Source organism: Montipora capricornis, chromosome 13 (genome assembly GCF_036669925.1).
Source record: "Montipora capricornis isolate CH-2021 chromosome 13, ASM3666992v2, whole genome shotgun sequence".
NCBI classification, from domain to species: domain Eukaryota; kingdom Metazoa; phylum Cnidaria; class Anthozoa; order Scleractinia; family Acroporidae; genus Montipora; species Montipora capricornis.
The window spans coordinates 43,491,220-43,516,219 of NC_090895.1; the positions used below are offsets into that span (position 1 = coordinate 43,491,220).

Sequence of the window (25,000 nt, forward strand, 5' to 3'; positions counted from 1 at the left end):
GTGAATGCTGGGTAGCCTATCCACACTTCTCCATCATCCAAGTTTTGAATGATTTTGACACCCAAGAAATGATGAGCCTCGCCCACATCCTTCATTACAAACTGTTTGGCAAGTTCTTCCTTGATTTCTGCCATTCGCTTCTCAATCTTACAGGCTGGTAGTAAATCGTCAACATGCGCAAGGATATTCCCATCTTCTTCAGCTTGTTGTCCAGCACAGTATTCCAGCATCTTGGAGACTGCTTGAGGCCACAGATACTTCGATTCAGTTTGCACACTAACTCTTCTTTGCCGTTAACCTCAAAATCCTCCGTCGTTTTCATTTACAGTACACCTCCTCCTGTCGATTTCCATTTAAGAATGTCGTGGTCACATCTATCTGATGTAACCGTAAACCTAGGGCATCCAAAATCTCGATCATTGCCCTTAGATGCCTTTGTACCGAGTCCCCTTTCTTTAACCCCAACGAGTACAGTTTACGACGCAAGGCTACAATAGCTTGTTGGCCCATGGTTTCTTCTGAAACTGATCAGAAAGTTTCTCCCATGCAGGGAAGGGATCGTCTTGGTCTCTAATCAAACAAAATAATGATGCATCTATTGACAACACTATAGTAACCAGAGCGCGATCTCTTCTAGCCATGAACTTTCAATATTTCGCAGCTTCTTCCTCATAGGGGGGCCTCCTCTTTTCCACTCAGAATATCCCACAGTTCGTCTCTCATCATTACCATTCTGCACTGCACTTTGCATTTTAGGATAGTTTTTTTCCATTCAGTGAAACTATCGTAACGGTTCTCAATTCACTTGTCATATTTCCAATGCAAATTTCTTGTGATACTATAAACGTTCAGAGGTCAGGTTACTGAGAGTTCAAAGTGGCAATGCGACGACGTAATTTCTCTTCTTCGCGCTTGTTCGTCTGGGCCCATAACCTGTCGAAAATCTCGAGAGACTCCGCAAAACACAGCTGGCAATTTTAACAGTTTAATTATACTCAAACACTGAGAAAATAAAATGGAAAGAGTTCGTATTTTTGTGCAACTGCCGCTTATCAACTCGATCTATAAATTGTCTAGAACTAGTAAACAATACATCATGTAAGATAGCACGAAAGTGAGGATTACACGTGGACATCTGAAGATAAAGAGATAATAGTAGTGTTATCCCAAGCCACTCCCCTTTCCATATCTGTTTCTCTTGCTATCTATCGAGATTAACTTCTGTTTTTTCTTTATATTACAGACAATTTCGACAAGGAGGTAAATACCGAAGATAGAAAATGGCAGCAGATAAAGAAGCGTATGTAAGTACATTAAAGTTATTGCAACATGAATATTTGATGGCTTTTTATCGCAAAGGGGTGAGAATAAAATAATAAGATTATGCAGCACAAATGCTCAAAAGAAATGGTTTATTTTTTTGCAATGAAAAATGGTCAGTGCGTGAGATAGCGAGTGAGGGAGTGAATGAGTGAGTGAGTGAGTAACAGTAACAGCAAATCTTTATTGCGCCTTACTCTCCAAAGGGAGGTATCGGTCTCGTTACAATAAAGGTGATGATATCTACTAGAATAACTAATTACTGTAACTAAAAGATCATACAATTACTTGTATTACAATTGGTATAAAATTATTTTTAATTATTTTGCATTTAGGATGTCTTTTCTCTTCTGAAACATTAAATATGTGTATTTACCTACTATCTTTGAGGTGGTCTAGGGTAAGTAAATACCGTATCTTATACTCATCGTTAAGGCTTTTGAAAACATCGTGTGTTGAAAGGAGAGAATGGAGCTCATTTCTAATGTTATCGTACCCTGGGCAATACATCAAGAAGTGCCGCTCGTCTTCTATATAGCCTCTATTGCAGACTAGACACGTTCTTCCATCTACTGGGATTGGTGCACCTCTATTTTCGTATTTCCCAGTCTGTATTCGCAAGCTATGAACCCCCAGATCAATTTTGTCATACTTATTCTATTTGCTGGGTTTCGGATAGTTTTGAGATAGTCTTCCAATTGATAATCGAATTTGACTTCTTTGTGTGTAAATTTCTCTCTAGAGCCTTCGGAAGTGTTGTTGCGAACCTTCAGCCAATTTCGAATGTAGTCCTTTTTAAGCTGTTTTTTTATGGAGGAACGAGCATTCTTGATGTGTAGTTGGCTTGATGTGTTGCTTGTAGAGTGCATTCGTATAGTTTCGTCATTATTTAATACATCAAAAAATTGGCTGTGACTTTTTGCGTGATGAAATGCTTCCTTTAATAGAGGATTGGCTGTTTTATGCTGTAATCTAAGCGAGTAACTAAATATTGAAGCTTTTAAGTCTATACTTAAAGGGTACCGTCCAAGTTCTGCCCTACAGGCAATGTTCTCTGTGTACCATGGGGTATTTAGTGTTTGTTTACAGAACTTGATATGGACTTGTTCAATAGTGCTTTTGTCAAAATGGGTCTTATATAATAATAGCTCCGGTCCCCATATTTCGCATCCATATAGTAGTAAAGGTTTGACAAGGGCATCAAAAAGCTTATTCTTAATTGTAATTGTGTGGTCGTATCCGAATTGGAGAACAACTGTTTCACTGTCGCAATAACTTTATAAGCTTTTTTGCTAAGGATGTCTCCTGTGTAGGTATAGCGACCAGATGAGGTCATTTCTATCCCCAAATACGTTTGTTTGTCGACGATAGGTAATGTTTCTGAACCATATTGGAGATTTTCATTGTTTTTGGTTTGACCGTTTCGACTAAAGATGATGATTTTTGATTTGTTGGTATTCACCTTGAGCTTCCATTCCTCTGCGTGCTTTTTAATAACGTTAATCGATTTCTGTAGTCCTTCTGGAGAGGGACTTAAAACTAACAAATCATCAGCATACATGAGGCAATTTAGAGAATGGCTTCCAATCATTACTCCTGGACAATGGTTGTCCCTAAAGTATTGCGGTAAGTCATTCATAAATAATGAAAATAAAACTGGACTTAAGCCATCACCTTGCCTTATTCCTTTGTTGCATGAGAACATTTCTGTGATAGAGCTTTCATCAGTTGTGACGCAACTTTTAATCGACGAGTACATGGATTTAATGACTTTAAAGAATTTGCCTTTAACTCCATACTGGTAGAGTTTATATCTCAGTCCGGACTCAAACACGCTATCAAACGCATTTTCATAATCGATGAAGCCAACATAAAGTTTCTTATGTTGTTAATTTTGTATGCTTATTAATGAGTTGCTGTAGGATAAATAAACTGTCTGTTGTTCGGGAATTTGGGCGAAATCCAAACTGTTCTGGATTGAGGATGTTATGTTCGATAAACTTGTTCAGCCTGGATAGTAAGATTGATTCCTCTATAATTTGCTGGAGATCGCTTATCACCCTTTCTTTTATATATCGGTTTTATAACACCTATGTTCCAATGGGTTGGGAATGTTCCACTGTCTAGTATATCATTGAACAGTTTTTCTAATGAAGGCATTAGATAATAGCGCCTTTGTTTAATCATTTCATTAAGGATACAATCCCTACCCGAAGCTCCCTTCAACTTGAGTTTTGATATTTGTTCATGGATTTCGTTGGTCGTAATAGCTTGTCCTAAAATGTCATTATTCGGTGAATTTTCGTTTTCCAAGTCAATATCTTCATTTGAGAAGTCCGAAGTGGTGTGCGGTTCCTGGTTATCATATAATAATTTCTGATAATGACATATCCAATCTTCTGACGAAACAGAGGTTTCCTCTTCGACAGCATCGCTTTTTCTGAGTTGATTAATATACCTCCAGAAATCTTGACTGTGTTTTGGGTGTAAAGCCAAGGATTTCCTGTGTGAGAGATAACATCGTCTTTTTCTTGTAACCATTTCAGTCCCCTCACAGTCATATCCCATATGGCAAAGATGGATCTGGTTACTACTCAAACAATGCTGAAATTTGCTCAAATACGATTATGATATCCGCGCCTCTCATGTTGGACGCCATTAGATCGACCACCGTGGAGCCTGGATCTGTGTTCACCATTGTTGACTACGGCTGCGCAGACGGTGGAACCTCTATGCCACTCATGTACGCATGCGTTGAAGAGCTAAGAAAGATTCATGGAGACAGTCTACCAATTCAAGTGGTTTATGAGGATCAACCTGTCAATGATTTCAAGTCCTTGTTCCTACGTTTGCACGGCAAGTGTACATCGCTTGGCGAGGTTCAATATTCTCCTTTTCCCAGGATTTCTTAATAACTGTCATTCAAGTGATTTTAGTGGTACTGTGGGCAAAAAGGAAATTAAGGGAAATAGCCAAACCCTCAGTTGCTCAAGATTTTGTTTGTTCTTGGGCTATGCATTTCCTTGACATCTTCTGTGTAATTATTGTTAGACTACATTTAGGTAGTATTCGATGCTAAATCCAGGCCGTTTGGCTAATTCTGATTATTAAATTCTCAACCTCGGATAATGCAACTCTAGCTTTTTCATTTGTTCACTGGATCTCGGGTATCAGCCATTATACCTGCGTTTGACCTTTTATGGAAATGAATGCGGCAAATGTCACTCAGCATAGCATTTTTGACGCCCGGATGTTACATCACTTTCCGGTTTAGCAAAACCGAAGGCTGAGAATTTAATAAAACAATTTTCCCATGAGACCTTTGTTGGATACAAGATTGGTAATGGCCAACTCGGCACTACGCGCCTCGTTGGCTATTTACCATCTCATATCCAAAGCGGGCTCATGCAATAATTGTTAATTAGCGTTGTCTTTAGTAAATTGGCTCATGGCTTAGCCTGCAGTCAAGAAAAACTCAAGCGTCTTGAGTCAATCCTTCCCATCAATTCATACATAATTAGATCCACGAAACAATCGCAATTGTTTTTACTTCTGCAAGAGTACAAAGATAATCTCACGGTTAAAACGTTATTTATTATATAGCAAGCAATTCTGAGCCTAAATGGGATACTCTGATTGGCTGGTTATTGGTCGGGATACACAAAAAGTCTTAGAGGCGGAATTTAATTTTTCATCTCAACAGTAAGCGGGATTTAGTTAGGTTACTGTTCAAAGTTCGTTGGTGGAAGACGAAGATTACGAACATTCACCAAACGGAGAAGTGTCGGATAGCCCAAAGAAACGATGCCATATAATGAGAAACTTACTAACCTCGCTTGCTCGGGACCGTACTGGGGAATATTAGGGAGTTTAAGCATGCGCCTCGGAAGGCAACCGGAAGTGAGCTGTTTTCAATTTTAACCTGTCTTGTCACTACCACCTTTATATTGCTAAGTATCTTTCCTCCATTGGAGATGATTAGGTTTAAAATCTGGGAGACACTACTGTCCTGGCATACGAAATGTTCATTTCCGGTTGCCGTCCGCGGCTCAAAACGGCGGGTGCTTAAACTCTCTATTCCTATTGGCCCTCGCCCACGACGTCAGGCCAACGTTCCTCAATACGGCCCTCGCGATTGGTTAGTAAGAGGTTACTCCTTTGCAGATTTGATGCCAGGTCCAAAAAGCTATTTTCTTGACTTTCCCAATGTTTTCGTCACGGCCTGTGGTACAAGCTTTTACAGCCAGTGTCTACCTTCTAACTCAGTCCAGCTGGGATTTTCCTCAACTGCTATGCACTGGTTGCGTGACAAGCCACGTGACGTAAAAGGAGCATTCTGCCACATGTTCGTCGAAGACAAAGAGACTGCTGAGAAGCTAAAGAAACAAGCTGCGGATGACTGGGAGTTACTTATGCTGCAAAGAACCAAGGAGATGTCGCCGGGTAATTAATCAGTGTGTGATGCTTCAGTGACTTAGAAGAAGTAAAAAAGATCAAGTCGCATTCCCTTTGATGAAGACTATAAGGTAGGCAAAATTTATAGTTGCGTGCCCAATGACCTGACCAATAAATGACAGCTAGGCTACCGAGGACTTGAAATTGATACATGAAAATTGAGACGGCCTGGGGCCTAGAATACAAATACGTCTTCAGAGATTAATTATTCCATTTAAAGAGTAAAGATTGGTTTAGTTCACCTGTGAAATGTGGCATTTGCTTCTTTGTCCTGGAACTTTCCTTATGACCACTGTGCCGTAAGCCTTTCTAAAATCAGAGCAGCCTCAAAAGTTCTACCTTGATGGAATTCGAACCACCGGTTGAGTTTAGCCCTGAGAAAGACTATTGTCTAAAAATGGTCACCAATAATGAACTTCCTTTAAGTGTGAAGTCTTCAATCTGGGACACTAATTGGAGACACTGTACATAGGAATCAAACCAAACATTGTTTTTTTTTTTTTTTTAATATAAGGAGAGGGGAAACCTGATAATCAGGGCAAAACCTTTTGAAGCAGATAGACAGGGAACAGGGATTGCGCCGTGGTGAGATCACCCGCCCCCCATCAATATGGCCCGTGTTCGATTTCCAGACTTCGCATCAGATGGGTGTTGAGGTTGTTAGTTCTCTACTCTGTTCCGAGAGGTTTTTTGTTCTGGTACCGCGGTTTTGCCCTCTCCTAGAAAATCAACCAATGTTGTCATATGTATTAATTTGACTTCATTTGATTTCATTTGATTTGTGCACGACCCCACAAGCTATTCAGCCTTAAACGCCTCTTCTTCTTCTTCTTCTTCTTCTTCTTCTTCTTCTTCTTCTTCTTCTTCTTCTTCTTCTTCTTCTTCTTCTGATGATGATGATGATGATGATGATGATGATGATGATGATGATTTACCTTTCCATACAGCTTACATATGCTGGGTTGGGCCTAGAAGCAACTTGCTACCCCTGCAATCTAAGGTCCTACGCCTCATTGACATCTGACACGTTTCTGATTCTTCTCGCTCACTTATTTCCACCGTTATTACTATATCAATCTTTTCTAAAAATCCCTTCAGTTTTCTTGATACAGTCCCCAATGCGCCAATAAATACTGGTACAACTTCGACTTTTTTTAAGGCCCACATTCTGATGATTTCCCTCTTTAGATCTTGGTATTTTGTGATCTTTTCCAGTTTTTGCTCTCCAAATCTATTATCACCTGGTATCGCTCTATTTACTTTACTAGTGTCGTTCTCTTTACTTTATCTATTAGAATCAAATAAGGTCTTTTATGTGGTGATCACGTTGGATATTAAAATCCCACAATATTTTGTATGTGTTACTTTCTGACACACTTGGTGGTTAGTGGTTTGTGGCTGGTTCGTGCCATTTGTCAGCACTTTCAAGGTCATGTTTTCTACATAATTTCCAATGATTATTCGAGCTACGTTATCATGTCTTCCTTTGTATTTCCTCCGAGCAAGCTTACAACATTCGCTAATCAGCTGAGAAATAGTTTCCCCTTTCTGTCTACACGCTCTGCATAGCGGCGATCCAGCTGTTTTATCAATATGAAATTTGACATAGTTTGTCCTGAGGGCTTGTTCCTGTGCTGCAAATATCAATGTTTCAGTGCTGGGTTTTAGACCAGATTTGGCTAACCAACTCCACTTTAGTTGTTTTTCCACGTCCTCTCCATGTTCTCTAATAAATTGCCAATACATCTTTTTTGTCTCCATGAGATTTTCCTGATCCTATTCTTAGATTCTTCTCAATACACTCCTCAGATTTTATTACATTGTCTAATCTCACGCAAAATTCTCCTTCTTCTTCTTCTCCTTCTTCTTCTTCTTCTTCTTCTTCTTCTTCTCCTTCTCCTCCTTCTTCTCCTCCTTCTTCTCCTTCTCCTTCTCCTTCTCCTTCTCCTTCTCCTTCTCCTTCTCCTTCTCCTTCTCCTTCTCCTTCTCCTTCTCCTTCTTCTTCTTCTTCTTCTTCTTCTTCTTCTTCTTCTTCTTCTTCTTCTTCTTCTTCTTCTTCTTCTTCTTCTTCTTCTTCTTCTTCTTCTTCTTATTATTATTATTATTATTATTATTATTATTATTATGCACATACGTATTTTGAACGAGCTTTTTTTAAGCTCCTAGGACGCTATGTGGGTAAAGAATTGATTGATTGATGATTGATTGATTGATGGATTAATTATTGCTATGATTATTAGACAACTAACAAAGTCAACCCTGATATTACACCGAGTCTGGGAATCGAGCCCAGCTCTGCTCCACAATGTAAGGACAACCTTCGCAAAAGCGTCTTGTGAAAGTGTGGTGTTAACGGTGTAAGTGATTTTGTCGCTGACTGCATTTTTCCGGACGATCCAATGCTATCAAGATGTTTCACCTTTTTTTAGTCGTAACAATGCTTGTTAGTTCACTATTGTTACTAAGATAATTTTTGTTTTAGTCGCTTTATAAATCAGTCGAGCGGCCCGCTTTTCTGAGGCAGTCGTGTGTTGTCACGCAAAACAATAAAATGACCGAGGGAGGCTTGGAAAGAGAAGTGTAAGAAGGGACTGCACCCGTTGCAGTAACCGACGCGTTCCGAATGACCAAATCTGTTAATCTAATTAGTGAAAGTGATATGACAGTTGGTTCCGCCTTTTTATTGCTAATGTAAATAAACACTCAAAATAACTTCAGTAACGCCGTGTATATGGAATATTTATAAATGTGCATGTCGAATCCAAACAACTATTCGGAAAGGAAACCGCAGAAAACTGATATATTTACTTTGGATTTAATGAGTGACACTCCAAAGAAGCCCGGTATAAAGAGCGGTAGAAAAGGTAAGCAGAGAGAGGCCTCATATTTTAAATGTTAAATTGAATGTTGCAGTGTTTTGGCAAGTTTCGACGGTGTGATGTTCGTCCACAAAACATCAAGGACAAATTCTTGTTTAGAACGGTCACTCGTCAATCATAAAGTCTGAAGTCAGAAGACAGAGCTTGTTCTGCAGAAATAATGACTCAATACCTGTGGTTTCTTCTCGAAGGCAACTACCCATAGATATCTGGTCTTCGGTGACGCTGCAACGAGGAACGATTACCACGATCGGATAGAGTTTGATTTCGGTCACCCGTAGACAACGCTCTCACAACTAATGGTCTTGCCGAAACCAGCTGGTATCACAGCCATAACACACTTTCCCGATAGGAGAGCTTCGACCGCAAATTTCTGCTCTTGTTTGTGTTTGAAGGGATAAATGATCGACTCCATCTTTTGCGGAAGATTTGAAATCTTCCGCAAAATCCATATCGTGGTCATCATCGAAGCACAATCTGACAATCTGACAAGAAGTAATGAGCTCGTCAAAAAATTCTGACAGCGGTGCATTGTCAACGGACCAATCCGAATTTCCCGTTGCTGGTGCAACGGGGAATTCTGAACGCGTCGGTTACTGCAAAGGGTGCAGTCCCTTCTTACACTTCTCTTCCCAAGCCTCCGTCGGTCATTTTATTTGTTTGCGTAACAAAACACGACTGCCTCAGAAAAGCGGGCCGCTCGACTGATTTATGAAGGGACTGCTCGCAGTCTGTTTTTGTTTGTTCAGGCTGGATGGGTGTAACTTGTGTGAATGTGTGTTTTAATTTAAGGGAGCACAAGGGTACATATTGAGATAGCCATAGACGAGGACGGCCAATTGGTAGGGGTAACGAAGACAACCCCAGTTTCATGCTTTGCTCTGTTGAGGGATCTCTGGAAAGGCTTAGTGGCTGAAGGCTTCATCACTCAGGTAACCGGCCTCACACCATAATTGGCGTGGGTTCTTGTAGATTTTTTACTTTAAAGTTGGCTCCAATGAAAACAACGTGCATTGAACACGTGTTTTCTCCCTTCAAGGAAGTCTACACAGACAAACGGGGCGGCGAGTTCAACCCGGCTCTCTTTCGTGGTTTCAGGTCGTTTACATGCGATGTCTAACCAAAACCAGACTCACCAGCACGAACTCTCCCATGTACCATACCGATGATTATATTCTGGCTCATAAACTCGTGCCGGTATCGTATGAACACGACTGGAACGTGTACGCCATGCGCTGTTGTCGTTATTACATCAAAAACAATATTTCTTGATCCGCAATGGAAACGAAATGAAGGGAAAACGGTGCCACGAGATCCATGTCTCAAACAACAACAAAGCCGTACAGGAATGGCATACCCGTCAGTAAGAGTTAAAAATCACATGTTAACCCCCCTCCCCCCTCCTTCTCCAGCCTAACCTATGCACATGGTGCGCTCACACGCGCATACGTTTATCCTCGTGCTAGAAACACAGCATTTTCGTCCCCAGAGCTCTCCGTTTCTTTTGGCCAAGTGGTCGGCGAAACGAAGGCTCTGGTCGCAACCAATATCGGATGTCCGTAAATCTCGGATATCCGGCGGGATATGCACACTTCTTTCAAGTTTCAATAACCATGAGTAAGAGGAGAGATGGATGCTTCCTCAGTGGATCATTCCTAAGAAGTGTTTCAAAGGCGTTGATTGCGGTTGTCGGTTACCAAACAACAAAACAGGATACATGGTTACGATCGAGAATGATCTCGTTGCAGGCGATGCAATAGGGAACTTAAGGTGGCTGAACACAGTTTTTGATACCTATTTTTTATTTACCTTTTTCTCTAAAACCCTTGTTCCTTTGGTCGCCAAAAACGGTAGCAAGCAAGTTAGCAACACGAACTTCGGTTTTTTCAAAGATAAGCTGACGTATATGCCGTTTGCATGGCAACATGAAAAAATATAAACAGGTCTTTAAAATCGGTTTTGTTCATTTGCAGAAAATCTGGTCGTTAGATTTTCTTTATAATTTACATGCAACAAGCTTGTAACGATGCTCACAAGTTAACACTATTTTAATAGTAATTTGTAATTTTGTAATTTTGTAATTTGCCGTCGTCTGCAAAACAACATCGTGAAATAGCCAAATTTGAGGTTTTATCAAGGACGTCAGTACTTCAGGTCAGAGGATAAATTTTCTGCCACAAAATAAGCACCGTTCCGACCAGTGTCATTCTTGAGGAACTACCACACTCTTGTCCCGTTAGAAAGGTTAAAATAGTCACGAAATGATTACAATAACGCGAATTTATATTTTGAGATGACGTTCTCGCTGCCGTCGCCCTCGTCGTTGCTTAAGTTCCTTATTGATTTCGCGGAAGCGTGTACTCCTTTTTCAGTGTAGTCGCCTTTTTATTAAAAGTTTTCATTTAATCTTTTGGGAAGTGCGCCAACAAGGGCTTGCCGCGTCCCATTTGTTCCCACCATATGGGCCGGAAGTAAAATGTAATGCGTAGTGCTTGTACTTGTAATTTGTTCTGCACATACAATTTTAATCAGCCAATGAAAAAAATTGAATTCTTAGGTGCGACCAGAGCCTTTCGTTTCGCCGACCACGTGACCAAAAGAAACGGAGGAATGACACACAGCAGAGTTTTCTTGTAGTGTCTGCGAGCCAAAGGAAACTGTTTCGAGCCCCAGAAAAGATGTCAACCTTCAAAACTCAATACACACCTGTCGTTAAGAATACGAGAGAAGGCCATGGGTCAAAAAATACCTCACTTGACTTTAAGCACTTTACAACCATTCAAATTTATATGGGCTTAAGAACATCATTAAGCCCTGAGCTCTACTGAATGGATTGTAAGGCTGTTGTTCGCTCTTAGTCACGGGCTCCTCTTTGCAATCTTTTCTTAATTTTGTTTCAGCTTTACAAGCCTTGTCATTTTTTTTTCTAACTTTTGTAGGAAGAATATGACAATACCTTTTTTTCATTTCGCATTCGCACCTCGGAGGAATTCAAAAAGCCATTTGATTGCGTGGATTCACCTGTTCGAAAGGCTGGTCTGTCACTGGTTTCCATGGAAATCAAAATGATTCCATGCCCTCTCAAGGCGAAATGGCTGAGGGAAGGTGGTGATCCGAAGGAGTATGCACAGTCTTATGTCCCAAATATAAGACGTTGGAGTAATGCTACTTTTATGGAAGGTAGGGCACAGCTAACATTTTGATCATTTGGTTTCCAATGCTACGAAACCAGGAAGGTGGCTCTCAAGCCACGAGCACGACACCAGGACAAAACAATTGTCATCAGGAATAAACAAGAATTTCCGCGCTCTGCACGAGCGGTTTAAGGTGGGCAGACACAAGGGGTCATGTTGCAGGGACATGATCCAGCGACATGTTCCAGCGACAAAAGGGTGTGTAGTACACACTGAGGTGACATGCATTAGGGTCGTGTAGCGGGGACATGTAGCGGGGGCAAAATCACAGCATTTGGACACACATGAAAATGTTGCGGGTACATGTCTCAGGGATATGTTGCAGCAATATGTTGCAGCGACGTGTCCCATGGAGTTCAACTTGTTGAACTTCATGGGACACGTCGCGGGGACAAAATCACCCCCAAATTGGTTTTACACAATTATAAAAGTACCAGTTCACAAGAGGGGACATGTCGCTGCGACATATCCCTGAAACACGTACCCGCAACATTTTCATGTGTGTGCACATGTTGTGATTTTGTCCCTGCTACATGTCGCCTCAGAGTGCCCTACACAATTTTTTTTTTTCGGTTGCTGCAACATGACCCCTCGTGTCTTCCCACCTTTACATTTTGGTGCATTCTTTTGTTATCTACCTAAACACGACGTAAAATAACCAAAATAATAGGCGGTTCTGTAAAGGACGAGAGCACGCTCTGAGAGGGATAAATTTCAGTTATCATACTGTTTATACCAATTCATGTGCTGGACAGTTTTTACTCATTTTCAAAGTCAAATGACCTTAAATTATACAATCTTTTAAATTATCAAGATAACGACAAGTTATATTTTCAGGTATCTTCGTCGTGGTACTTGCTTCAAGCTCCATACTATACAATGTAAAATTCACGTTCTTTTATCTAAGACAAGAGCACTCCAGTTCAAGGAGAGAAGGAGTTTGTGATTTGATCCCTGATTTATGGAATTTAGATCTAAGGAGGCAGTGTGGCCTAGTGGTTAGGGCGCTTGCCTTGAGATCCGGAGATCCCGGGTTCAAGACCCGTTCTGACCACTCGTTGAATTTGATCCTGGTAGTCCCTGGTTCAACTTCCCAGCTGCACTTGTAAATAGACGACTGGTTTGCCTCCGGCCAGTCGGGATTCTTAACAGCTGTTGTTGTTGTTGTTGTTCTGTTCCGTCGTTCGTTGTTTCATTGGCCCTGAAAAGCTCCTATGGGGAGCAGTCAATTAAGCGTGTATTGTATTTTATAAGCAACCGTTTCAAAACATTTCCATTTAGGCAATTATGGTAGATATTGCAAATGTAGTACTAAAACAGAACTTGGAAATGTTTTGTAGCTGTTTGTCTTGTAACAGCAGTAACAAGAGGCGAATGATCTGTGTTTGAGACATTTGCTCCTCTAAAGCTCTCTCCTTATAACTCCCGTATGTTGTCTCTCTTTTTTGTCTTTTTTTTCCAGGCCTTTCTGATTCAAGGTCAAACGAAGAAAAGGAGAAGATTGTCGATGAGCTTTTCAAACGGTACGAAAACGACGTCGCCAAGCGCCCTGGGGATCATGGGTTGGATTTCATCAGTGCTTATATGGTCATGAAAAAGGCCAAATGAACAATCTTTGCTTCCAGTTCAGAAATTATGTTAACTAATTTTAAGTTACCGTAAATGTGTGTGTTTCTATGAACAATCAGGTAAATGTGCGGTGCAAAAAATAAATAAATAAATAATAATAAATGTTTTAAAAATGTCTATATTAGTATGTGGAGCATCATTAAGTATCGGCACAAAATATCTTTAAGATACCGAAGTCGAAAAAAAAAAAAACATTAAATCACAATTAGAGAATTCCCACTTTCACTTGGGCCGTCCAAAGCAAGGCAATGTAAATGATGAGGACGATTTATCCACTGACTCCTTCGTTCTTCTACAGAGTCGGGTTCTCTGGTATTGACTACTGCTTAAGCTTTGCCTGTTTGTCCAATGCCATGAGCTGACAAAAGGATGAACTCTAGTTGGGCATCTTGATCCTGCACTTATCCGGGTTCAAACCTCTCTGCACTCTGGGAGTGCAATCTTTCTACTAACTTTTCAAGCCCTCTTGTTGTCTTGCTGGTCATTCCTTGCGCGAAGAATGAATGTCATCTAAAAAGTTATGCACGCCTTCACAGCCTTGAAGGGTTTGTTGTTTTACAGAATGTGGATAGATCTTAGGGGCAGATGTTATACCAATCTCTTATAACGATATGGGGCCCGCATGTGTCATGAATGCTGTAATACCGTATCAATTTTCCCTGAGTTCCGACTGGTGGTGTACCTATTTAAGCTCTAATTTAGAAGATTACTTTGGTTCATGTTTTGGCCGGAGAACCTCTTCAACCGGTACCGTGGGGATCGGATGCATTTCTCTCACAATGGTCTCATTTGCCCTACGCACGTCAACACAACCGAATCTCTCCAAACGGTGTAGGGACTACAACCACTAGAATGACTCTATGTGTTGGTCCTTGTACTTCTCTTCAATATCTGTTTCGCTAGCTGTTTTTACTTATCGTAATCAAAGGCGTTGCCTACCATGATTACAGCGGTTTTCAATTTAGAGTCGAAAGTAATTAGCGAATTGCTTTGGTTTTGCATTTACTTAAATCAGTGATTGGTTCAAAGTTCTCGCGCCATTTTTACAACCAATCAGAAGTGAAACGAAAACCAATTGTGGCTCGTGCGTGCACATTTTCCCACGCTTTGTGTCGGCTACGTGTAATTACTTATACTTTTGATTGGTTTACTGCATTGTCTCCGTCCTTTTCGATTGGCCAAAGTAATTACTTTAGTTTTGGTTTTACGACGGTCGATTGAAACTTGCTCTATGGGACCTTTAATATTCAACCTCTATGTTGCAGATCTCCACGCCCACGTTAACATTCAATGTCACCAATACGCGGATGGTGCAACATTATAAGTGCACTGCCAACTATCAAACCTCGAAAGTTATAAACCTGAGAAGTGGCCTGGCAATGCAAATTTAGTAATTAATCCATAAACAACCAAAATGATGGTCCTGTCTACAAAACATTTGTCATCTGCCAGTGCCCTAGAAGACTTAAATAAGAAGATCACAGTCAATAACGAGAATAGTGAGCGTGTTCCAAGTGCTAAACGCTTGGGAACGTATATTAATCAACATCTGAAATGGGAAGCAACGTTAAGTACATTTATACCTCTTGTTACGCTGCACTAGCAATGCTTCGCAAAGTTAAAAATCTTTTGCCTTTCCATATTAGGAAAAACCTTGCCCAAGCACTTGTTCTATTGAAATTACATTATAATGACATTCTTCATCACTCGTTAGTGGAATGATTAACAGCAAAAGGCAGCTGCAAGCTTTGTCAATGGTAAATATGCAACAACGCTTGATATCCTGAAATTGAATTGGTTACCGGTGACTGAACAACGCGAATGGCAAATTCTTAAAAGTACACACAAGAGTTTATACAGCTCTGATTGGCCAAATAATTTAAGACTAGAGACTTGCGAAAATAATTGAAAATGACGCTCCAGCAACGGTATACAGCTTCAAAGATCAATGATCGCTATAATATGTTTCAAGATGAAGCTGCTAATTTATTCAATAACCTTTCCCTTTCCTTAAGAAACCGCATGGACCCAATTTTATTTTTTAAGGAGACAAAGAAATTGCTACAAGATCAAGCCAGGTCTAGATTATATATTTTTATTATTATTATTATTATTATTATTATTATTATTATTATTATTATTATTATTATTATTATTATTGATCAAAAACGATTTGTTAAAATATATAAAGCAAGCGAATATTAAGCGATTGGAATTTGATTAAAGCAAATTAACCAATCAAAGAGCGCAGATTTTCCCCAACAGGGACAAAATAATAAATTTGCGCTTTTTGATTGGTTAATTTGATTTGATCAAATTCAAACGATGCATGAAATGTGTCCACATCATCTGACAATAACAAAAACATGAGCGAAGCTTGAAGATGGAGCAGGATTTTGAGATTACAGAGCCGTGTAAATTTGATGATTTTTGGCACGATGCCAGTAAAATTATCGACTTTCCACGTTCCCATGGTTGGGAAGTGGGAGAAATTCGGTTAAATTCTGGAGGCACTCGGCCGTGAGCGGTCGTGGAAGTTGCACGCCTTGTTACTGCGTTGCCAGTATGGCAATCCCAGTCGGAAAATGGGTAATATTTGTTTGTTTTTTGATTTTTATTTTTTTCCGTGTCATGAAAAGTCTTGCCTATCACTACTCTGCTTAGTGGTTTCTTTGTGCATAGAGTCGTCTCTGCGTATTTTGTTAGGTTTGAGGGGACTAGGGTAATGCGCAGATTTCTCTGGTGCACACAGGAGACCATTTAATTAAATTCCAATGGCGTCGAAAGTCATTGTAACGCGAATGGCATTTTAGTGGATCTTTAAAGAAAATATACCGTTATGGAGCTCAAGAATGGAACGTCAATTGGATGATCGAGACAGGCGGTGAAAATAAATATCTGGAATCTTTCAAGCGACGAGTAATGTTCTTGTCAAACTTTATAACACTGTTTCATGAGTAAACACGCCGCGGTAACTTTATCAATGCGCCCCCTGAATTCGATGTCATTTTCAATTTTGCGATTTACTTGTGCCGCCAAAAGTACAATAACAAAATTCAGCTCAGCAAAAATCTCCCAAAATGCTTTTCGCTGATGCTAACTTTTTATATTCGCGGTTCATAATTAATGTTGTTTTCATGTCGTAAATTTTGTTGCTGACGGCAAAATATTTTATCCGCGATCGACTGTCCTGAAAACTTCTTTCTGCTCTTCCTAAAAACTGTGTATCAATATTTATTTACTTTTGCATCAATATTTGTGTTGCATAAAACAAGCTAACAAAATCTGTACCTTACTTAGTTCGCATGTTTGAGTGTTAAAATAGAATTTCCGGTCTTATGCTTCCGTTACAAAGTGGTATATTTTTTAAGTCACCCATGCAGATACTAACCCCGCCGGACTGCGTTTAACTTCAGTGAACTTTTGTATTACAAATCTGTGGGACGCTCAGAGTGCACGCTTAAACTTGTGGTATAAAGAAGTTGCGAGGGAACTTGAAAATGATCAGCATGTCAGCCTAGAAGCCAATTTTTGTCGATTCCCTTTTATTTTCTTCAATCTTTCTGGGTTTAGCACTTTGCTAGTAACCACATGTCTTCTCAGGGGGCTATTTACCTAAGACTTCTACCATGGCAGTACAATGATATGCATTACCAAAACAATATCGTGTAGTATAGAGGTTTTGCACGGCAGCCATGTTTCATGGCAGGAACAACAGATTCTTTTTCCTATGGGACCAAATGTTCTTTCTTATGCAAAACATTTTTGTTTCTTCCATACAACATGGCTGCCGTGCAAAACCTCTCTTAGAGCTACATATTACGTAAAGACAACTTGAATCTCCTGGAAGACAGTTGACAATATTGAATAAAGCGCTGTGTTACTGCACTACCACCCGTACGCACTGCGTGCCTATTTTTTCTAAAGATGACAGGATTTTTTTCTTTCTGATAAATTATTATTAGGCTCGTAGCCAGATTTTTAACCTCAGAAAAGATCTGTTTCGTCTTATGAACCTGTGAGCCAAAGGGACTCTGTTGGCACGGCTTCTGGGTGACCCCTTAAATGGTGTAAATGACCCATGACTTGAAAAACTTGCCTGGAACTCTGCAGTTCAATACCACCCAACACAGTCCCTTCTGTTTTTGAATAACACGTATCTCAGGCAACCCGGTGTACGCTCATGGAGGGTCTAGTCTATTCATATCACAGGCAGACAACCCCAAGGATGCGAGAGCGCGTGACGTCACGTTATTTTGAGACAGGTAACGGCCGATTCAACTGATCGAGGAAAATGGTCCATAAAAACTTCAAATCGCGATGTTTCTTTTCGAAAATTCATTTCATGGACAGCCACGTAAATAAAGTTCAATCATATACTATTTTCTGCGTAGTCCTGAGTGATTTGATGGGTTTTTGGGACGCTTCGATTTCCTCTTCATATCCCATGCGTCGCCACATACAATATAAATAGACAAGGCGTGCAACTTCCAAGACCGCTGAGTGCCTCCAGAATTTAGGCGAATTTCTCCCAATTCCAAAGGTCGCTCGCCTCCCAGCTTAAGGTACGTAAAAAGTCGATAATTTTTCTAGCATCGTGCCAAAAATTGGCTTTTACTTCGTGTAGAAGACACACATGACGTAAAAAAATAGCACAAAAATCGTGAAACAATACCTAATCAGATTCGAAATCCCTAAAGACCCCTAAAGCTTTTGTTACGTCAGATAAGCGTTTCAGGTTTTCACACAGAGTTTTTGAGGGGTATGACAATTGGAACATCTACCGCTGGTGTTGAGCCCCCCATGGGTCCAACATACCAGCAGAGTCATGTGTCCGGCCCTCACTTAACTGCAGCCACCCAGATAGCTACAAGTCCTAGTTATTTTGCAACCCCAAGCCGTCCAGCATGTAATCCAGGTATCAGCCTTAGACGTAACCTCTCTGTTGGAACAACAGCCTCTACCAACGCAAACATGAGATTGAAGAAGATTGCTCTCCTAATTTTTTCTGGTCTGAGGAAAGACTGGCCAGAATTTCGGACAGTGTTGAGACAATTGGTAGGAAATACATACACCAATCAAGCAGCTCTGGCAAGTAAATTAAAAAGATGCGTGCGAGGAGAGGCAAAAGAAAGAATCAAGTCAGTGTGTACGTAAGCAAACCAGAAGCATATGGGATTGTGTGGAAGAAGCTGGAAGCCTGTTATGGAAACACAAGCGCTATTGTCCAATCAGCTCTCTCTGTCCAAATTGAAACCGGACAAGGACGGGGATTACAAAGGATATGTGCATCTCGTTGATGAAGTTGAGAGTACTTATGCACAGCTTGAGTACCTAAGCCGTGCAGACACCAAAGTAAAAAGTAAAGTGCTGCTCCCGTCTGGCCTGCTCCCGTCTGACCTTGTAGCTCAGTCGGTAGAGCAGCGACGATCTAACCCGAAGGTCGTGGGTTCAATTCCCACCCTGGTCAGAGTTTTTCTCTGTCCTTGTGTGGGCCCATTTCCATCGGTAGGGCTAACGCTCACATGGTTCATATAGGGTAGATACTTAGCACTTCGCATTACACTCTAATCAGTTAATTCTGTTAAAATATAAGTGCTAGACAGTCAACGTTTGCAAAAACGTAATCATTACTTGTAACCATACTTAACGTCGATAACTCGTAACAGTAATTCAACTGACAAACCTGAGATCGACGGTGCTCTCATTTTACTCTCCCCTCTCCATCAGTGCTCCGTTTTACGGGTATTTAAACCTACTTAGCTACACGGAAAGGAAAGACCTCGAAACAAGGATGCGAGATCCGGGAATCGAACTCAGGACCTCTTGCACCAAGGCCGCGCACTAACCGACTGTTCCATCCTTGCTCTGACAATGCGTGATGTTGTTCGTGTCAGTGATCTGTTGCCCGGACATTCCAAGATTGAATGGATTAGAAAATATCATGAATTGCCACCAGCTGACAAGATTCACCCTTTTGGTGAATTTATGAAGTTCTTAGACAAGGAGCGGGAAGCAGTGATACGATTAGAAGAGAAGCAGCAAGTTGAGAGGCTGGAGGAGAACGTTACAGAAACAGGGCGTTGTAAGGGGGCGTACCGATCAGAGCGAGGGCATCAACATCTCCACACTCGTGAGACACAAATAATATAAATGTGCATGCCCTGCTCACAGAAAGGACAATGTGAAACACTCGACAGAGAAATGTAAGGAATTTCAGAAGCTGTGCACTAAGGGAAAGCAAGGAAAGTATGAACTTTTGAAGCCGGTTAATGCATGCTTCAAATGCTTTGGATACCACAAACGGAGCAAGTGTCCAAGCCGACAGTCCTGTTCAAAGTGTAGAGGTACCAATCACCATGTATTGTCGTGTGTATCGGAGGGCAAAAAATCAGACAACCAAATCCACGTGGCGGGGGCAAGTAATTTGTCGCATAGAAATTCTCTTGCCCTAGGCCTGTATCCGATCCAGCAAGCTGAAGTTTGTGGAATAAATAAGGAAGTAACCGGGTTTTTTTGACAGTGGTTCTGACACCTCTTACGTCACTCATCAAGAAGCATGAGCTATCTCTGAAATCTGTCAAGGCTGGGAAGGTGTGTATTGTGGCGTATGGAATGGACTGCATAACAGATGTAGCTTAATACTGCAGTGCTCTCCAAGAGAGGCCGCAAAGTGATAGGGAAGAAGATGCGACTTGACTTCGAGGGGTTCTTCAGATAGTTGACTCGGAGACGGTACTTAAGACGATAAACAAGACCAGTACAAGATTCAAGGTTTATGAGGGAGTAAGAATTGGAGAGATCCAGGCAGTTACAGAGGGAGATATGTCATGCTGGGCGTGGATGCCGGGAAAGAATAAGACAGCGGACTGGTTGACGCGAGGTCGCTCACCAGTTGACCTCAACAACAGTTCACATTGGTGGAAGGGTCCTCCCGTTCTAATCAGACCTGTAGAAGAGTAGGGCTTGAAGTTTGGCCATCGGAGTGTAGACCCTCTTCCTGGGGAGAAGAAAATCGGTACTCCAGATGTGGCGTAAGTAAACAAGATAGATATGTCACTGATCGATTACAAGCGTTTCAGTAACATCAACCGAGTCTTATGGGTTGTTGCCAGACTCCTACGCCGCCTACTCACAGCTCCAGACCGCCCTTGTCAATTTAACGTAAGAATTCGATGGCTTGTATATTTAAGGGAAAAGTCATTTTATCTGTCATATGGTAAGCACGGGAGTCGCAGATTACAAAGTGTGCGCACGCGCCCTGAGAAAGGTAACATACATACATGCATAAATATTATTTCATCTCGAATTTCAGAATAACTACAGAAGCTAATGTCTTCGAGACATTACATTTACAGCTAAAATACATAACATATACAGATACATACTGAATACATAATATTTAAAGATATATTCATTAAAAAGAAAAGCCGCTGTACAAAATACGGCCCTGGATTCTCTTTTAAAACCAGTAAACTCATAGGTTCAGATAAAATCAGGTAGCGCATTCCACAACTTAGCTGATACGTAAGAAAAAAGAACTAAAAACATAACTGGTTGTTCTGGGTTTATTGAGGGAGAGAATGTAATTTCCGCGAAGATCATGCATAAGAAGAGAACGGGAGAGAAAACGTATTTTTCATATAAGCAGAAAAACTCTTTTTTTCCAAAAAAAAGAAACAAACAAACATACTTTTTAAAGTAATATGAGTAAATTTTGAATGCGCTTATTGCATAGAGATGTAGGGTTTGACTTTAGTAGTGAGAGGACAGGTGATCTGCAAATATAAATCTCTTTATTCTCTTATTATACCGTTTCTTTGACACGAGGATTACAGCGAAATGAAAGCACAACTTTATCGCGAATTTCCTATGATAAAAACATGTTCAGAAATCCAAACTCTACGTTAGCAGCACACACCAGACCTGCTCCTGAGTATCTGGCTAGAAATATTTTCCTCTGGCCGCCCTTCAGCCATTCGATGAGGGCCAGTCTCGTGCTTCTTAAGTTGCCTCACTCATGCCCAAAAAGAATTCTGGGTAATTCTGCCATTCCATGACAAGGGAAGACTCCCGATTCTCATTTTTTTTTTTTTTCGTAATTGTCGGGCCACCCAGTCAATCCAGCAAAATACCGCATCGATTGAAGGTTTTAGCTTTCAGAACTTGCCCATATTGTATCGGTAGGTCCTGGAATTCGTCCACAGAAAGGCCAGAGAGACAACTTCCCTCGTGAACCGCTATGTTTACAACAGAGCATTTTAGGCGTCCCAGTCTGTACGAAACCATCTCTCACCTCTGTCTCGAGAAGACCAGACACGCACGGTTCTTACGTTACGTTTATGCCTGTAGAATCGTGAACTGAAATGTCAATTGTCAAATGTCAATGTCAAATTGTTAATTTTTTTGGCAGACTAGGTATCGGAGAGCCACAGAACATTTACGCATGCGCTAACGGAATGTTTGAACAAGAGAGAAAAACGCAGTACCTCCAGACATGGCGCTGGAGCGTCGTACCAAACGAGTCATCCCGGGATTTCGGCCCTTGCGATCGCTTTTGGACGCAGTTGGCCCTTCGCGACTTTCTGCTACCGACCTCGCCTCCCGGTACGGCATTGAGGGAGAGATATGTCGGCCTCTAAACCATATGAGACAAATCCCACGCCTTCTCACAGCTCTAGACCGCCCTTGTCAATTTAACGTAAGAATTCGATGGCTTATATATTCAAGGGAAAAGTCATTTTATCTGTCATATGGTAAGCACTGGAATCGCAGATTACAAAGTGTGCGCACCCGCCCTGCGAAAGGTAACATAAATACATGCATAAACTTTATTTCATCTCGAATTTCAGAATATTAAACTACCGGAGCTGGTGTGTTCGTACATAGCATACATAAAATGTCTCATCATTTCGATGCCGAAAAACCTAGTCGGCCTTGTGTACCAAAGACCTTCCTCGAACACCTGTTCCAAACCAGATTCATGACCTTAGGAGAAGACACATTCCGATCGCAACTACCAAAGAGCAAACAGAGCCTGAGGAGATAGATTCTCAAAAGAGTCAATTATAGCATTGTCGCCTGGAAAAGTGAAACCAATTGCAATAACCCTTTTTAATATCTCTTATATTAGCATGAAAACACTAGCCTATTCAAAAGAACTTAACATGAAAAGTACCGCAACTTATGAAGCGAAACAATTTGCTTAAATGAATTTTTCTATAATCGTCGTTATCCAGCAAGGTAAAGCAATTGAATTGAATAATCGTAGCTACCATTGTTATCGTTTACATGAAACCGGGACGAAAGTTTTTTTCCAAAAGATATATCGCTGACCCAAAAGCATGCAGGCTTGATATTTCTGGATCCGGTCTGACATTTGTTGTCGTTTACACGAGAACGGTTCGAACTCAGATCCGTACGAGAGTGTGTCGTCTCGGTCCAGCAACAGAGACTGAAGTCAGGCGGGTCAGCTGAGTTCATTGTCTCGCCAGTCTCATGTAAACGCAAAAAAAAAAAAAAAGTGTAGTGAGACCCATACAAGCTCACGCCGGTCTGAGCTCCTGGTCTCATATGAATACCTTCTAAGACTACGAAAGTGCATAAAATCGGGAACATGACAAAAATAAATCAAAACGGTTATTTAACTTTCTTCAGCTGGAGTTTTAACCACCCTTTTTGAAATCAATCTCTTGTTGAAATTGAATACGGATGATGAAACTGTAATTCATTTGTTTTGTTTTTTTTGTTTTTTTTTTTTTTCTTTTATTCTTTATTTTATCATGTTTGCTTTGACGCAAAGACCCGACAATGTCGCACGTGTGTCTTTGCGCAAGTTCAAAACTAACCCACAATCGCATCATCGTATATTCTTGAATATCCTCGATACAAGTCATGGTTCTTCATCGAATACCCCTTTCCACTCCCAGATTTAGTTTTCCTTCATGGTCATGAAAGCCCTAATTGACGTTTTGTTTAGACTTTTGTAATGATGTCCGCTTTTGTTTACCTTTCATCATCTTTCCAAGCTCAATTTGCCTTAAAATGACTCTAGAAGCGTTAATTTGAATTCAAACAAAAGAACATTAAGAATAGGCTAAGCATTCCACTTCGTAAACGGTCGTGTTCATGGGTACATACTCGTTTTGGCTTGTCACAGTCCTATAAGGATCCTTATGATTTTCTTGTTATTCGATTTTATCCATTGTGTTTTCAACAAATCTCGTTCCAAGGGAAACTATAGGCTCCATGAGTGACGCGAGGTTGATTTTTTGTTCTCAATTTCGAAGGGGTTGTCGGAACATTTTTGTCGGTCTCTGAAGACTTCAACCTACCACAGGTGAGCGGAAATTAACAAAACAACGAAATGCTAAAATGTCGAATACGCCTCCGAGTCCATTGTCGGGACTTTGGTCCATTATTTGAATAAACACAACATGTTTGAGAGTCTTCACAACTTTATTAACTTTGGTTGTCAATACGAGGACAATCTTTCCTCTGATTGGCGGACTCACTACTCCCTTGTGTACCATTACAGCACATAACCTTCTTTCTTATGGGCTTTCTTTGTTATCCAAATGACATGGTTTGAATTATGAAAAATTAGCTTCAGTTACAGCAATCCAACTTATTCAAATTCTTTAAAATTAAGACGCCGAAAACTCGGCCGGGCTTTTAGCAATCAGGACGTATTCGCTACAAAGGAATCTTTGAACCTGGATAGTATGTACGTATTTGCCTTAAATGGCACCTTTTTGCTTCTCACTCAAACGATGCAATCGAAATAGATTGGTTGCGCAAACAAAGTAGCGATCACCACGTTTCAATCAGATCTGAAATAACTTGAAATCGAAAACGAAGGAAATTAAAACGATTCTGGGATCACCGACATTGGACCTTTCTGCAAACATCGACGTCATTGAACGCTTCACGGAGAGAGGAAAGAAGCAGTGTTGAGGTATATGCCTGCTCTTAGGACAACTAAAGCAACTCGAGACGAACCCTTTTATGTGAAACATTCATCTAATGTGACATTTATCCTTGCAAGTTTTCAAGCACAGGAAACTTATTAGAGAATTAAAGAATAATTCGAAGAGGAAAAGAACAGGCCTTTCAACTGAAGTTACTGCGCTTGCTACCAAAACAAAATTAATATGGTGTCTACCAATACAGTAACGCTGCTACAGAACGTGGATTCGTCTTTGGTTAACGTTTATGTTGGCTTGTTACTGATAATAGTTTTGCTATCGCTGGTCTTAAACATATTGGTTCTGACCACATTGTACACTCAGCATTCAAATCGTCGAAACAGTATGGATTTCTTTATCGCTAACATGGCTGTGTCGGACATTCTCTCCTCGTTTTCGGCCACGTTCACCATTAACAATGCCAAGTTACACTGGAACAGCAATTCAGTCATTTGCAAGATTGCTTATTACCTTCTTTTCGTTTCGTATGCAGTAACAATGTTAACGCTGTGCACGACAGCTTTGGATCGTTTTTATGGCATTTGTTTACCGATTA

General features: G+C 40.7%; 2 protein-coding genes across 3 annotated transcripts in view; both read left to right on the forward strand.

Moving 5' to 3' along the window:
• Window positions 1–13,594, forward strand: part of LOC138028555 (uncharacterized) — a 20,200-nt gene extending 6,606 nt beyond the window's left edge. For both annotated transcript variants that reach the window (XM_068876148.1, XM_068876149.1), the window contains exons 2-7: window positions 1,244–1,304; window positions 3,867–4,176; window positions 5,485–5,763; window positions 9,447–9,586; window positions 11,594–11,834; window positions 13,311–13,594. In XM_068876148.1, coding sequence (XP_068732249.1) covers window positions 1,281–1,304; window positions 3,867–4,176; window positions 5,485–5,763; window positions 9,447–9,586; window positions 11,594–11,834; window positions 13,311–13,456 — 1,140 coding nt within the window. In that variant the 5' untranslated portion in view covers window positions 1,244–1,280 and the 3' untranslated portion in view covers window positions 13,457–13,594. The remainder of the gene's footprint in view (window positions 1–1,243; window positions 1,305–3,866; window positions 4,177–5,484; window positions 5,764–9,446; window positions 9,587–11,593; window positions 11,835–13,310) is intronic.
• Window positions 13,595–24,084: 10,490 nt separating this feature from the next.
• Window positions 24,085–25,000, forward strand: part of LOC138028559 (orexin receptor type 2-like) — a 4,139-nt gene continuing 3,223 nt past the window's right edge. Inside the window, exon 1 of the mRNA XM_068876153.1 lies at window positions 24,085–25,000. This exon is cut by the window's right edge and continues 3,223 nt beyond it. Within this exon, the coding sequence (XP_068732254.1) occupies window positions 24,631–25,000 (370 nt within the window). The 5' untranslated portion in view covers window positions 24,085–24,630.